Source organism: Antedon mediterranea, chromosome 1 (assembly GCF_964355755.1).
Source record: "Antedon mediterranea chromosome 1, ecAntMedi1.1, whole genome shotgun sequence".
NCBI lineage: Eukaryota > Metazoa > Echinodermata > Crinoidea > Comatulida > Antedonidae > Antedon > Antedon mediterranea.
In genome coordinates this window covers 7,578,805-7,593,350 of record NC_092670.1, presented here as the reverse complement: position 1 = coordinate 7,593,350, position 14,546 = coordinate 7,578,805, and the positions used below count along the sequence as shown (strand labels likewise).

At 32.3% G+C, this 14,546-nt stretch overlaps 1 protein-coding gene across 1 annotated transcript; it reads right to left on the bottom strand.

Annotated features, from left to right (window-relative positions):
- Positions 1 to 716: 716 nt before the first annotated feature.
- Positions 717 to 14,345, bottom strand: LOC140040795 (uncharacterized). Its single transcript, XM_072086981.1, has 4 exons — positions 14,247 to 14,345; positions 7,762 to 7,872; positions 1,513 to 1,704; positions 717 to 919 (listed from the first exon to the last, which is right to left on the bottom strand). Exons 3-4 carry the CDS (start codon positions 1,682 to 1,684, stop codon positions 717 to 719), a joined length of 375 nt encoding a protein of 124 aa, XP_071943082.1. The 5' UTR covers positions 1,685 to 1,704; positions 7,762 to 7,872; positions 14,247 to 14,345.
- Positions 14,346 to 14,546: the final 201 nt, after the last annotated feature.

The following is a 14,546-nucleotide window of genomic DNA, read 5'->3' as shown; positions in this document are numbered from 1 at the left end:
TTAAAATCTGGCTAGTTTATTATTATTTTTTAAAATTTAAATCAGTTATACTCACAACTTCAAAAACACCAACTCTTCGAATTTCGATTTCGGGTTCATTTTTATCTCCTTTCTCTCTATAGTATAAGAAACAAAATGTTGACTTTAATTTAATAATGATTTTTGTGGTGATTGATTATTATAATTCATCAGGAAAATACAGTAATAACATTATTGTAGGTAATAAAGACAAACATTAAGTTGTCATTTATCTAGGTTGTATCATTTAGTTCTGTGTAACTTTTTGTAGATCTCAAAATTAAAAACATGTTTTTAGCTCAGTGGTAGAAACTTGGTAGAAACTTGTGTGAGGTTAAGTCATAACATATCAAATATAATACATTTTTTTCTTTCTTTGTAATTTATTATACCATATGGACAATTGTCTGAAATAAAAGTTGAATTGAATTGAATTGAATAAAAGAAAATTGTTAAAGAGTATAAATAACATAGATACAACAATGTCCAGATCATATATTACTGTAGGAAGATTTTGGTTTGCGACGACCGACGACCAAGCTACATCATGTTAGTTCAATGTGCCTCGCTCCTCACCTCGACACATGTTTGATGGTTTCTAACTCAAGGCAATGACTTACAACACATCTAGTGACTTTACCTAGGTTGGTCATCAGTCAATGGTTTCAGTCATCGCAAATCAACACTCCCTTTTGTACTTACTGATCAGGTGTATCATCATCCCCTGCAACTCCATTACTTGTCATCTCAATGGCTTCACCGTTTTTCTCATCTGTGTTAAGATAAACAGCGGTCATATTTATCCCTGATTCTTCTTGATCATCATCATCCTTAAACTTCTTTCCTTGTTCGTTTGTTTCATCAAGCATTGAATCATTACTTATTTCCTCTAAATTATCATCTAAAATTTATAAAAAAAGTTTATAATATTATTTTAGCACTATACCTCCTAAAGTCATCTCTACAGCTCTGTCTACACTACCATACTTTATGTGATAAAAAAATGTGATGTGCCCATATATGGACATGATGATGTGAGATCACTACTATAGTTGGGCACATTATTATTAGTTTTTTGTCAAACTAGTTTGATAGTGTAGACAGATCTTAAAGATCCTATACAAAATTAATCTGGTTATTGACTCTGAATTATTACAAAATAGATTATTCAAAGTTTGATTTTATACATTTTTTTTTTTCATATTTTAGGAGACAATACTGTACGTCAAGTTTGTTCATTTCTGTTAATTATTTTACTATCTGTATACTGTTTCTAATATTTATGCTGGACTTCTCTAATCTAATTATGTCAAATAAATAAATGACATCAACAATTTTTGTTTAAAGATGGAAAATATATGTTTTTGTTTGTACAGTTCAACTACTGTACATAAAAGTTTAAATGTCTCATTCCTGTACAAGACTACATGCAAATAAATTAGTGTGTAAGAAGGGATTCCCATAAAAAAACAAATATTTTAAACAATTACATACTTTCAGTTTCTGCTTCTTGTACTCTATCTTCAGTAGATTGGTCTCCTGCTTGTATGGGAGAAGGTTCTATAGTAGCTGGTGAACTTGTGTCATTGACTGGTTCGTTCTCCACATCTTCATTTTGGTCTTCAGAATTTCCTTCTGTCTTGTTGCCTGTCTCTGTATCACTCATTTTTATTTTTCAATTTTTATCTGCAATAAAACATATGAATTGATCAATTATTAAAAATATACTAAGATACCAACATGCCAAAGTTTAATGTATAAATTGTAATGATAATAATAGTGTAATGTTACAAATAATTTCATGATAAAAAGAAAATTTTATCTTTCACCAAATGAAACTTTTTTTTCTATTTTACAAATACATAAAATATCTGAAGATTTATAAAGCGATTCTAGATTGAGAAGTATGGCTAGGTTTCAAAATGTCACCTGACTTTAGTTAAAATTATTTGTACAGTAGACCTACAAGTTGATAAAAATAAATATGATATTATTGAGGAAATGCAAGCACTTTAAATTGTTCACAGCTTTAAAAACAGGTGCGGATCCATGATTTAGTGAAAGGGGGGAGGGGCGCAACTATAGAGAGTCCACACCAACTCAGCCCAACCATGGTTGGGGTCGAGTTGAGGCGACTTTGAAAATATAACACCTCTAGATGGTCGGAAAAGGCACTCTCACGTTATTTAGGCCATAAGCAGTAGCTCAAAAGATGCCTAGAACATGGATTTCGTTCCCACCTCTTGGATCTACATTTTGAAAGTTGATATTGTGAAATGAATATGTTACACATACTATATCAAAAGTTCTCCATGAAATACTTGTACACTTTTGAGCAATGGCCTCTCAAAGGTACCCCACTACTGCAAAAAAGGCACTTTTTGAGGTCTGGAGGTACTTTTATGGGCCAATATCTTTAAAAGTCTTTGTCCAAATGCAATTGTCTTTTCTCTGTGAGTAGTCCAGTATATTGTGAACACTTATCCAAAATTTAAAATTTAAAAAATAAGTATTTTGTATGTGAGGAAAACTGAAAAATTACAATTATTTAGTTGTAATTGCACTTTTCAAGATGTTTAAGACACAATATCTTCGTAACTAATTGACATACCATATTTATATTTTTTTCCCAACTATTTGAGAGGGTTGTTAAACAAGATTCAAAGTTTCAGCTTGTCAGCTTCAGGGAGGTTTTATTTATGAAGATGCAAAAACTGAGATTTGGCCAATTTTATAGATAATTTTAATATCTTTTAGTCGTTTTTTGAGCAGTTATATTTTAATAATCAACTCTCACTATGTATTTATATTCATGCAATGGGTATCCTAGTGAGTTAGTGACACACAAGTGAAGTTTCAACGCAAAATAAATTATTATGCAATAATATGATAGTAACTTACATTGCATTTTTTTTGTTTTTAGTGCCAATTTTGTGTGAACTCGACTCAAACCGTAAAAGGCGCCTGAATAAATACTATGCCTTTTCTGTACAACTACCCGAGAGGGTTGATAAACAACCTTTTCAAACCAGCTTGATGATTTTTTTTATATAGGATGATTTTTTTTTATATAGGAAGATGCACTGCACCAGCTGAGAATTTGCTAATTTTATAGATAATTTTGATGTTTTATTTGTTTTTGAGGAGTACGTAAGCCTACATGATTTCTTAGAAAATGACTTGCCATAATAATATTTATATTCATGCAATGGGTATGCTAGTATGTTAGTGACATCTGAGTAAATTTTCAACACAAACAATAAATGATTATGCAATAACTTATTTATTGTAACTTAAATATTGCATTTTTTAGGAGTTTTTAGTGCCAATTTAGGCCAGGAGCTTCCATAAAAACAACCCATTTTTTTCTGTGAAACACCAGATAAGTAGGCCTGCCAGCCCATTTTTACTGTTTTTATATTGATAACATGAATGTAAGTCTTGTGGAGAGAACTATTATTATTGATAATGATATGAGATGGACATATATACACACAATATACAACAAATACCTTGTAATGTATTTTCATTTATTTTGTTGTTGTTTCTTTTGGATTTGTGTTTTTTTACAACCCTACATGTTGCCCAATATACAATGTATATAATCCTACTCTTCTCTAGATACGTTGTACCAGCATAACTAGTAGTCAAGTAGAAAAGTTGTCAATTTCAGGTGCGGCATGGCCAGTGTACAATGGAAATAGCAAATATACTTGAACTAATTAATAATTAATAATTACTATGTGGAATATCCTTCATATACAGTATGTACATACTACGTGGTAGGTAGGTACAATTAAACATAGATTCAGCAACATTTGCAGTAAGTATTTTACATTCAGCCAGTTGACGGTTTTGAAGTTTATGAAAAATTCAAGATGATGACAATTGTTTTGAAGTTGGTATCATTTCTGTAACAAATAATCAAGAATAGATTATCTAATTTATATCGATTACTTAATATTTTAGTTAAACTGAATATTATTAAATTACAATGAATCTTTTTGGTTTTATATTTAAAAATTAGTTCAGATTTGTGGTAAACCATACACAGAAATGTTGAAACATTTTCAACTTTACTTACTCTACCACACACTTTCCATTACTATATAGTGTTTATTGACAATGCAACCTGGTATATAAAACATTTTTAAAGTAATGGATGTTTTTCAGCTATTTCTTGCATTCATTACTATTTTTAACTTTCATTACTAATTTTAATACTATTGTATATAATTATAACAAAACATAAATCATTTGGCATTTCTCATCTCTACATTAAAAAAGGATCCAAAACTTACCAGAATCAGTGAACGTGTTCAGCATTTTTGTGCCTCCTTTCCACTAGACAACCTAGACATAAATAATTGAATATAAATTGAATTGAAATGATACAGTTGAAATGAAATAAATTATTTTTAATTAAAATTAAGCATTTATAAATAAAAATAATACCGGGCTGATGTATGAATACTAGGCCTAGGCCTAGTCTTCGGACCAGGCCATCAAAATGAATGCATAATACTAAATAGGATAGCCTAGGTACAGTTTTGGGAAAGCCTGCTTACTCTAGGCCAGACCAAATTAATTATTTCAAACAATTGTAATTATTAATAATAATAAATAATAATATATTAATTTTAATGTGTATTTATTATGTTTGCTCAAAATGTACTAAAATTATGCTATCCTCACCTGTGTCTTTGTATTCCGTTTGTCGCTGTTTTAACTTAATAATAGCCCATTAAGTTATAGTTTAGTAGCAGGCCTAACTGTACTGTGCTGCTGCTGGGCCTACCTAGCCTATGCCATCTTGAGAGTAGCCTAGTATACACCTCCAGACCTAGGCCAGTGTGCTACCTTAAGCCTTTAGGCTAGAGCCTAAAGACGTAGCTAGCTAGCCTAGCCTTTCTGTACGAATATTATTAATATAGCACACTGGTTTAAGTGGTAACATTCTAAAAATCCCATTTCTTATATGAGCAGGAGACTATTTCAATACAATAGGATGATCATAAGATGCATCATTTCTTCGTTTACAGTAGCATTTGTTTGGTGGGGAATCAAACAAATTTTCCTCCACGTCCAGCTCCATTCATCATGATTGAATATTTTTGTCCACGTGTGACGTTGCCGTGTGTGAGTTTTGGGGATTCCCCTCATCTGTAAACAGAGCATGATTGGTGAAATACGATCACGTGGTACAGTTTTTAAGACGTTGCTGATAATTTGAACGTGTAACGTTCGGCCCGACCAAATCACTCACGCGGTGTATATTAAAATAAAGTACCAAAATAAAACAGTAATTTCTCAAAATTGTCTAACACGATTATGGAGAACTTTTGATATGTTGTTATTTATAAAATTATTATTCTAAATATGTAAAGAAATTGTAGATCCATGACATCGGAACGAGATGAAACGTTAGAATTTACTGCTTATGGCCTAATTATAAATGTATTAACAATTGATATTTTAAATATGAAAACTGAGGTACTAGCCTATTAAAGGGTGACATTTTCTCCATAGGCCTATTTTGAGTAAAAGCGTCACAACAGGGCGCTTCGCGCAAGACGTTCGATTTTGCACATGGCGGAAAAAGGTTCTTGTCCAGGTCCGTCGGCAGGACCTGTGGCGAAGTGAACCAGATGGCCGGAAATGGTACTCTCGCATATAAAATTCATGATAAATAGCACCTCTAATTTGCAGGAAACGACACTCTCATATGTAGCATGCTACCAATGAGCAAAACGATCAATAAACACACGTGACTAATTAAAGGACGATAACATTTTGTTGCCGATTTCATTCACTCAGTATTTAGATTTGATTGCGTTGCGTTCAAGTTCAATGCGAACATACAGCAGATCTAGGGGAAGCCCTGAAAAAAGCGCAAAATGTAATGCTTATATATTATAGCTCAATATTTATTTAAATCAACTTGTTGAAGAAATTAAATATATAAATATAAATAGGTATTGATACAGTTGGGTGGATGGCCTAGAAAAAAAAATTGGTTGCTATAATGTATACTACAGTACACAGTTACCACAGTTAGTGTACTATATTATTATCAACATAATGATGATGATCTGTAGGTAACCATGGCGTTCCATTTTTTACGTATAATACACTTTTATTTATGCTTTCTGACTGCCAGCAATCTAAGCAATAGGTAGGCCTACTCGGTTGTATGGCGGTGTCCTTTGTACGAATCATTCGTGTCCCAAGTATGGGTACTATACACGTGTCAATATCATGTTACATTCAGGGACCAAAATGCGTTTATTTTCTTCAGGTGAAAATAGGCTACTCATTTTTGAACTCTTAGATATTTACAGACAGCAACGGCAATGGGGACCTCTAATAAAAAGTAAATTAGCACGGCGCTGAAACAATGTGTAATCAAAAGTGAAAGTACTATGGTAGGATAATTTTTTTCTTAAGATTCATAGGGAGGGGGGGGGGGCGTGCGGAGGGTGCGCCCCCACTGTATGTGCGGAATAAAGTCTGTTGATGTGATGTGTACATTTAAATCTGGACTTCTAAGCACTAAAATAATCTTAATTCAACATACAATTTGATAGAATCAAACAAACCCATCCACTTTTTTGCTATTCTGCAGGCATAAAGAGTGACATTCAATGTGGCTTTTAATCCCACAGATAAAAGGGAGTTCTTTGTAATTGCAGCATGGTCTCTTTAAAAGGTATTTGTAATTGATCATACACAAAAGAAGGTTAAAGATTTAAATTCTAACAAGAAAACCCATGTTCACACACAAGTGATCTTTCAAAATGAACCTATTGTGGCTTGCAATTGAACTACTTTTTAAAAATTGCTATGCAAATCTATTGTCACAATGTTCAATGATGCAAAGTCAATGTTGTTTGTTTGTATGCAGCAAGAATATTGTATTTTATCTAATATTAACTGTCTGAAGAATGTACTGGATAGATTAGTAGAAAATGCTTTAATTATACACCTTGTTATGTAGTTAACAGATATATCATTAATTTTCAGTCAATGTCCTGATTTCTGACAACTACTAGTACAACTTTGTTATTCTAAAAACTATGAACTTTAGTATAGTCACATTAACACTGACCTACAGATCCATTCTGTTTTATGTATTATGTAATATGTTTACTTGGAAAATAAAATGTGTATACACTTATTAACAAAGGTATAATTTTAATTTTCAGTCATTGCCCTGAAAGGCTTCTGACAACTATCAACTTTATTTAATATTCTAAAAAATATGAACTTTAGTAACACTGACCAAGTTAAATCCCTTTTCATTTTTATGTCTTAATAAGTACTTTTACTTGGAAAAACAACATTTGTATACTTATTAACCAAGATTTCTTTTTAATTTTCAGTCATTGCCCTGACAGGCTTTTTACAAATATCAACTTTATTTAATACACAACACTGACCCAGTTAAATCCCTACAATTTCATTACATACTTTTACAGTACTTGGAAAAACAATAAAATATTTGTAAAATTTATTATTAATAAATAATCATTTAAATTTTCAGTAAATGCCCTGACAACTTTATTATTCCAATTGCATATAATACAGTCTTACCTCAGTTAAATCCAATTCTGTTTTATTTATTTTAGTGCGTTACTTGGAAAAAGCAAATTTGTATAAATCTATAGCAAAGGTATAATTTTAATTTTCAGTCAATGTCCTGACAAGCTACCAACTACACAGCGCTACATTTAGAACACTTACCGATAAATCCCTTCTGGTTTTGTTTTATTTCTCGTAATATCTTTAAAGATGTATTGTCCCCCAAAAGACTTTGAATAGGTTATTTTGTAGTTTTAATCAAGTTAATCACTTCTGTAGGAGAAAAAAAACAAAAAAAAAACATTAATGTTAATGTTTTCACTAATAAAATGAAAAAATAATTGGTTAAATTCAACCAATTTCACTATGTTTTGCTTTATTAAATAATTTTTTTTAGATTCAATTTTGGTCAAAGTGAATAATTAAGTGACATTACAATGACTTTAAAGGGGGGTTCCGGGTTTAAAATGAATAGTAAAAAATGTAAAATATATTTGTTTGTCTCTTGAACGGTAAAAGTTTCAATTTATATAAGCGCCCAGTGAAGCAGAACGAAGGCTGTGAAATGAGGCCAGATTACAAGTGCAGCTACGGCAAAATCACACTGTGGTTACAGAATACGAAATTCGTGAAATGGTCAATCTTCCGACGACTCGTTATCATTAACCATATCAATTACTTTTGTAAAATTATACTTATCTTATGTAATTTTAGTCGGTCTTCCCATTTATAAAATCAATTTTCTATGAAAATCCATCAAAACAGTGAAAAATTAGATAAGTTTGCACTTTACGTTTGCCGATTTTCGCACTGACTTAGGGAAAGCCTTCAAAATCAATGAAGCGTAACGTACACAATCCTGCACCACCTGCTGAGCGAGGAGAGCGAGACGACGATACACATGCTCTCTCTGCCCATGCCTGGCATCGTCACGTGATAAGCAGATACAGTATACAATACCAAACTGGTCGGGTCGAGTATACCCCGTCTATATCACAACATGAACGATGTACAGTATTTGATTGAAGGTCTACTCAACCTACCGGAATGGTATAGATAATATAGCTCGAATGAGAGAGTTGGAATATTTGTAAACATAAGTACAGTATTGCTAATTTTAACAAGAGTGTAGCCTATAGTAAAAGGCCTGGTAGTATCAATTCGCATAGGGTCTACTACATTAGCTAGCTCAATTTTTAACTGGGCCGGATCGACTAGGCTAGGCTAGCTAGGTCTCCTTCCTATCTTACTACCGGTCTACTTGCTTGATGCAGTATCCGCTTTTTTGGAGAGTAAACTAACTAGGCCTACTTATTAGACGTGCGGACGGCGATCGGACCTTGTTTTGCCTCAATATTTACAGCCGATTTTTGTAGAACGTTTTAGGTTTAGGCCTAGATTGTTTAGGAGTTTGGTTGATAGGATGGGTTTGGAATCCACTGAGTTTTGTTATTTATGGGCCAATCGTTTAGTAATAGGCTAGCTAGGCCCATGAATGATGGCCCCAATGCAATGTTTTAACGTAGCCATCGTGGCATGGAATCCCTAGTCAGAAATGGCTCTCACCCCGGCATGAATAAAATGATTTAGGCTAGGCCTAGCCTACTAACTAGTACGTGAAGCCGATATATACGATCTGTACTATTAATTCGAGGTATAAAAATAGTATAATTTATGACTCCGTAATCTGTACTAAATTTTGTATTTCATTAAATGTCAAATAAATATATGCTACTACTGTTATTATTACACTTTAGGCCTAGCTTAGCAAATCTACAAAAAAAATGTATTTCACAATGATCGGGTGGTCATCGTTTGACAGAGGAGAGAGAACATAACGTACAAGCTTGACGTCGCGAGTTTGGAATCCACTGATGACGTGATTTTGTGAATATCTCATGAATATTAATGAGCTTCCCTAAGCTGCTGAAAAACAGACTTTCCATGAATTTACCTTAAAATGTATATGAAATTTAATTTTTTTAATTTCTCGTTATTACTTCTTCATTCTGACATGTCTATATTGTTATAATATTTTTTATTTAATAAATAAACGATATTTAAAAGCAATTTTAAACCCAGAATCCCCCTTTAACATGGCACAGTATTCAAAAAACAATTTTAATGTACATTAGAAGGAAAAACATCTATATATAAATTTACGTAAGGGCAAAATTCGGTAAATCGCGCATTATTTCTAGAATGTTTACTCGATGGTATATAAAGTTGGTTAGAATCTCGGTACTGATTTTAACCACCTGATGTAACCCTGTGTACTAATTAAATTTAGTTAGATAATTACTTATTGACAATTAAAACGAATTTAGGTTCAACGATTTGCCCCAAATAGGGGTGTTTTCCGATCGTGGTATACACTGTCTAATGGATGTCCTCATGAAAAATACCTGCACACAATAGTACGAGGATACTTCGCATTTTCCTATCTCCTCCTAGGATAATTGTTTTTAATAGCTGAAAACCGGTTGAACAGCCCGAGTACAGTATCATAATGTTGAAGACAGGCCGATTTTCTTTAAAAAATACTATTTTGATAGATTACGTTTATACAAATGTATTGATTTGCGATGAATGGAACATTCCAATCTTTCAGACTCCCAGTTTGTAGGTAAATTTATGAGCCCTTGGTTTAACAGAAGTAGGTAAATTTATGGGCCCTTTGAGAATAAAACTTATATTTAGGGCCTGTTTCTGCTGCAACTGCTCAAAATACGGTATAAAAATACGGTATAAAATACGGTATTTTTTATACCGTATTTTTTAGTACCCCGTTTCTGCTAACAATACTTCTTGGGTGGTCGTGTTAAATTTCATCTTTTTTACCCAAATTGCCATTCATTTATTTGATCGATAATTAAAAGTCGCAATAAAGGAAGTTTTACGTCTCACTTTCAACAGCCTAGCCCTAGTGATAGAGATGTTGTGAAAGCACAGAAACATCGTAATGGGGACAATTAATTCGTTCCCTCCCCGAGTTATTGTATTTTGCAATGTTGTACTGCTTTCGCAGGCTCTTCAGCTTTGAGTTTACTTGCTTTGGAGACAAGTCTATTCCATACTCCTGCTTTTTTATTTTAGAAATGTCTTTATAAATGTGGTTGTCTCTTTTATTACCTTTTAGTTGGCCAGACATTTTAGCTTCCCCACACAAATTTATTTAGTAAAACTGTGACGTCTTCGCTCCACATTTTCGCCGAATATATATATACACGTGTGTAAAACAGCTGACAGCGACAGAAAATAAAAACACGAATGTTGACCTTTTGTCATGTAAAAAAAAAATACGGTATTTTTTATTGGCAGCAGAAACGGGTACAAAAAATACGGTATAAATTTGTAAATACCGTATTTTATCCACAAATTTTGTGGGGAAAATACGGTATACAAAATACGGTATATTTTTTATGAGCGCAGTTTCTGCTGCCAAAAATATACCGTATATATACGGTATTCAAAAAATACCGTATAATATACGGTATTTAGTTGGCAGCAGAAACAGGGCCATAGTGTTGTAATACTTTGACAATATTGTAACTGTATGTATTAACCATTTTTGGTCGCCATTTGAATCAAAATTGTTACTGTTTGATATATAAACAAAAGAACATTTATTACTGTAACTGTGGGTAGATTACTGACAGCTGCTTCTCAACGTTTGTATTAATTAATAATTATCAAAAATATAAACGTTGTAGTGGTGTATCGTTACATGTACTTTACTATTTCAATCGACTATAAAACAAGGACAGTTTTAAAAAATATTACAAATCGTAAATGTTTTACTGTGTTTAGTGGTATATTGATAGGCCTATAAAACATTTAAAACAATATTTCGTTACTGAGTGGCTAGAGAATATATTTAAAAATTGTTCTTCCCATCTTCTTCCCTATCCCTCAACTCTACTGCTACAGGGTATATACAAAACACAAATTGGGTTTGTTTAAATGAGTTCAAATAAAACAATTGGACTCATTTTTAAGACAAGGCCTAATTCCTAGGGTGCTAATTTTACATAAATCATCATGTCTAATTATTCGTTTCTGTAAACGACAATGTACTATAGTCCTGCGGTACGTACATTTTTTATATTGAAATGAATGTGTATTCGAGAACCATCTAGTCATACAAAATTTATTTAATAAAGTACTTGATGAATTTTTTAATTGCAGAAACTTGTATTAAATTAAACAAAAACGAAAATAAACAAAAACGGCCAACTTAGTTGAAACAAGGTAGTTGCAAGGTGAACCCGTGAACTCATCATGAACCTGGAAATTATTTTGATCGCGTACAATTGAAATTTAGTTGAAAATTTACCGATGAAATCAGAAATTTTGTTTTAAAACTCTATATAATCTTCCTAAGACAGAAATATGGAACAAAATTGTAATAGTGAAACTAATGTTATCAAATTTACATTTCTTGGTATATCTGAGATAGATCAGGTACTGTAGGTATCCAAGGCAGAGATTTGTCCCGAAGTTTATCCATTGTGCTCGCCTATGTCAGAATTAACCATAACTTATAGATGTGGTCTTTTACACACCACCAGTCTTATGATCTAATGCTATAAAGTACATACCTGAGCTCCAATATAGTAACCTCTGCAAGGGATAGGCATACAAAGTAACTGTAGAATTGAAGTAGTGACAGTTACACTCTCCTATTATGAAAAGCCCTGGGAAAATCAGAACAATAGGTTCAATGAACTATAAATCCTATTGAGATTTGAAGTAGATATTTTTACTAAAAAATAGGCAAAAGATCAACCAATTGTCAAGAGTACTGACTGTACTTGAATAGTTTACATATTTTATACAAAAGTTGTTTTATGCAACAAGATGCAAGTCGGTATTTGGGAATGTTCACTTTCATCATACAGTTTCTGTTACTTCCCAACTACTTGTTGCTGTACTTTGCTTATTTCTTGGAGCCTATAGGTGTAAAGTTTTCTTAAAACTTATTTAGGCTTTCTTTCCACCATACTTTGTTTTTACTCATTATATATCATTATTTATTGTAATGTTTTTTATATGTGGAGAATCTGTAATTAAATAAACGAGTATACCATTTTTAAATAAATTTACACAATTATTAGAAAAATGATTGAATAAAAATACCAATAGGCCTAGCATAGTAAATGCCAAAAACCAATTATTACTCATACTGGAGTATATTTTTAACCACAAAGTACTTAGATCTTATTTGAGAGTTTGGAATGCGTTTTCATGAAGACATTTCAAAATATATTCTAAGAATAAATTTCTAAATTACTTCATTATTAATATCATGATAAATAAATGTTGGTATATGATTACTGAGTGAAGAATGAAATTTTCCATCAATATGCATGCATCAAAGCATATTGAGTGAAACTCGAGAAACTCAACAGTTCTTTTCAGAACTAACATACGTGGTGTACCGCTAACTTTATATCAACAACAAGTGTTTACACAACTACCTTCTTTATAGTCACTGTGTATACATTTTACTTTCCAATGCTTCTTTAAACTATTTTTGTAAAATAAAGATGTTTGTCTAATTTATTTTACTGACATTGACATACAGGACATTCTCAATGACCAGTAGAACAGGATGTGGAGACTTGCTAACAGTACCACAATTAACAGTACTTAGAAGGCAGAAATGAAAAGTGGATAAAAACATCTGTGTGTGGGTTTTGTACAAAAACATTATGGCAATTTTTGTATACAAACTATTACCGTATAGATTTTATAAAATATAGAACTAATATTAAGTTTACTGGTGTAAATAAATATATGTCTATCTTTACTACATTTAGATACTTTTATATTGATAGTAATTATTTTCTAATAATATATACTATTTTTTTACAAAAAAGGCTGTGGACTGTCAACATTTGAAATCAATCTGTAGTATACATCGTCTAGGTGTTCTACTCCATCCAAAATTGAAGTGCTTCTTTTTAGAATGGGTTAGGGCTAGTCGCACCTGTCTTAGGAGCCAATTAATTGAATAAAAATAGTGTATTATAAAAAATGATTATTTTTATATCTGTGCAATGAAACAAACTAATTTCATTTGGTAAAGAAAGATATGAAATGTTGTATTTTCACCTCATGAAATAATTATTACAATCAGAGAAGTCCTATTCTAATCTAATAATTAAAAGTTAGCCTAGGCCTATTCTTTTAATAAACCGTATAGTCCCAATGACAATGTAAGCATACACCATACATGGTTCTGAAAGACTGTCCACTTTGGCTGAACAGGTTAAGTAATTTTATGAAGCGTGACAAGTTAAGTACTTTTTTATATAGGGCCTAGCCTTTAGAATTAGGGCACAAAACATATACAATCACTATGATGAGTATGAATAAATCGTCTAAAAAGTTTGTTTACCAGCCTTTACGGTCAACAAACATGTACACCACTGCTCCCGGAAAAGCGAATCCATATGGCATTATAATGCACACACCTCCTCTCTTCACCCTCAGGCCATATCCTTTTCTCTTCCCAGGCCATATCCTCCTCTCCTCCCAGACCATACAGTATCCTCCTCTCCTCCCAGACCATATCCTCCTCACTCATGAAGAGCAGGGAAGTGAAGGAGGCTTGGAATAAGTCTTAAAGAAAGTAAACTTACCTTGTAACCTTGACATACAGTGTACTTAAATTTCGATAACACCGAAGTAAATTGCACACACAAAAAAGTTATCGTCTGGACAGCAGTGGTGGTGATGTCAAAAAGAATACATCAGAATAATGTATAGCAAAGAATAATTCTTTGTTTATGTAGGCCTCAAAATTATTCTTTTGTGGTACGGTGAAGAAGCGTACTGTGTGTGCATACTGTGAGAGTGTGTAACTTCTGTTATGCTTCAATAATCACGGCTAAACTAACTTAACCAGTATAAGTAAATAGAGGACGCTCTGTAAACAAAAA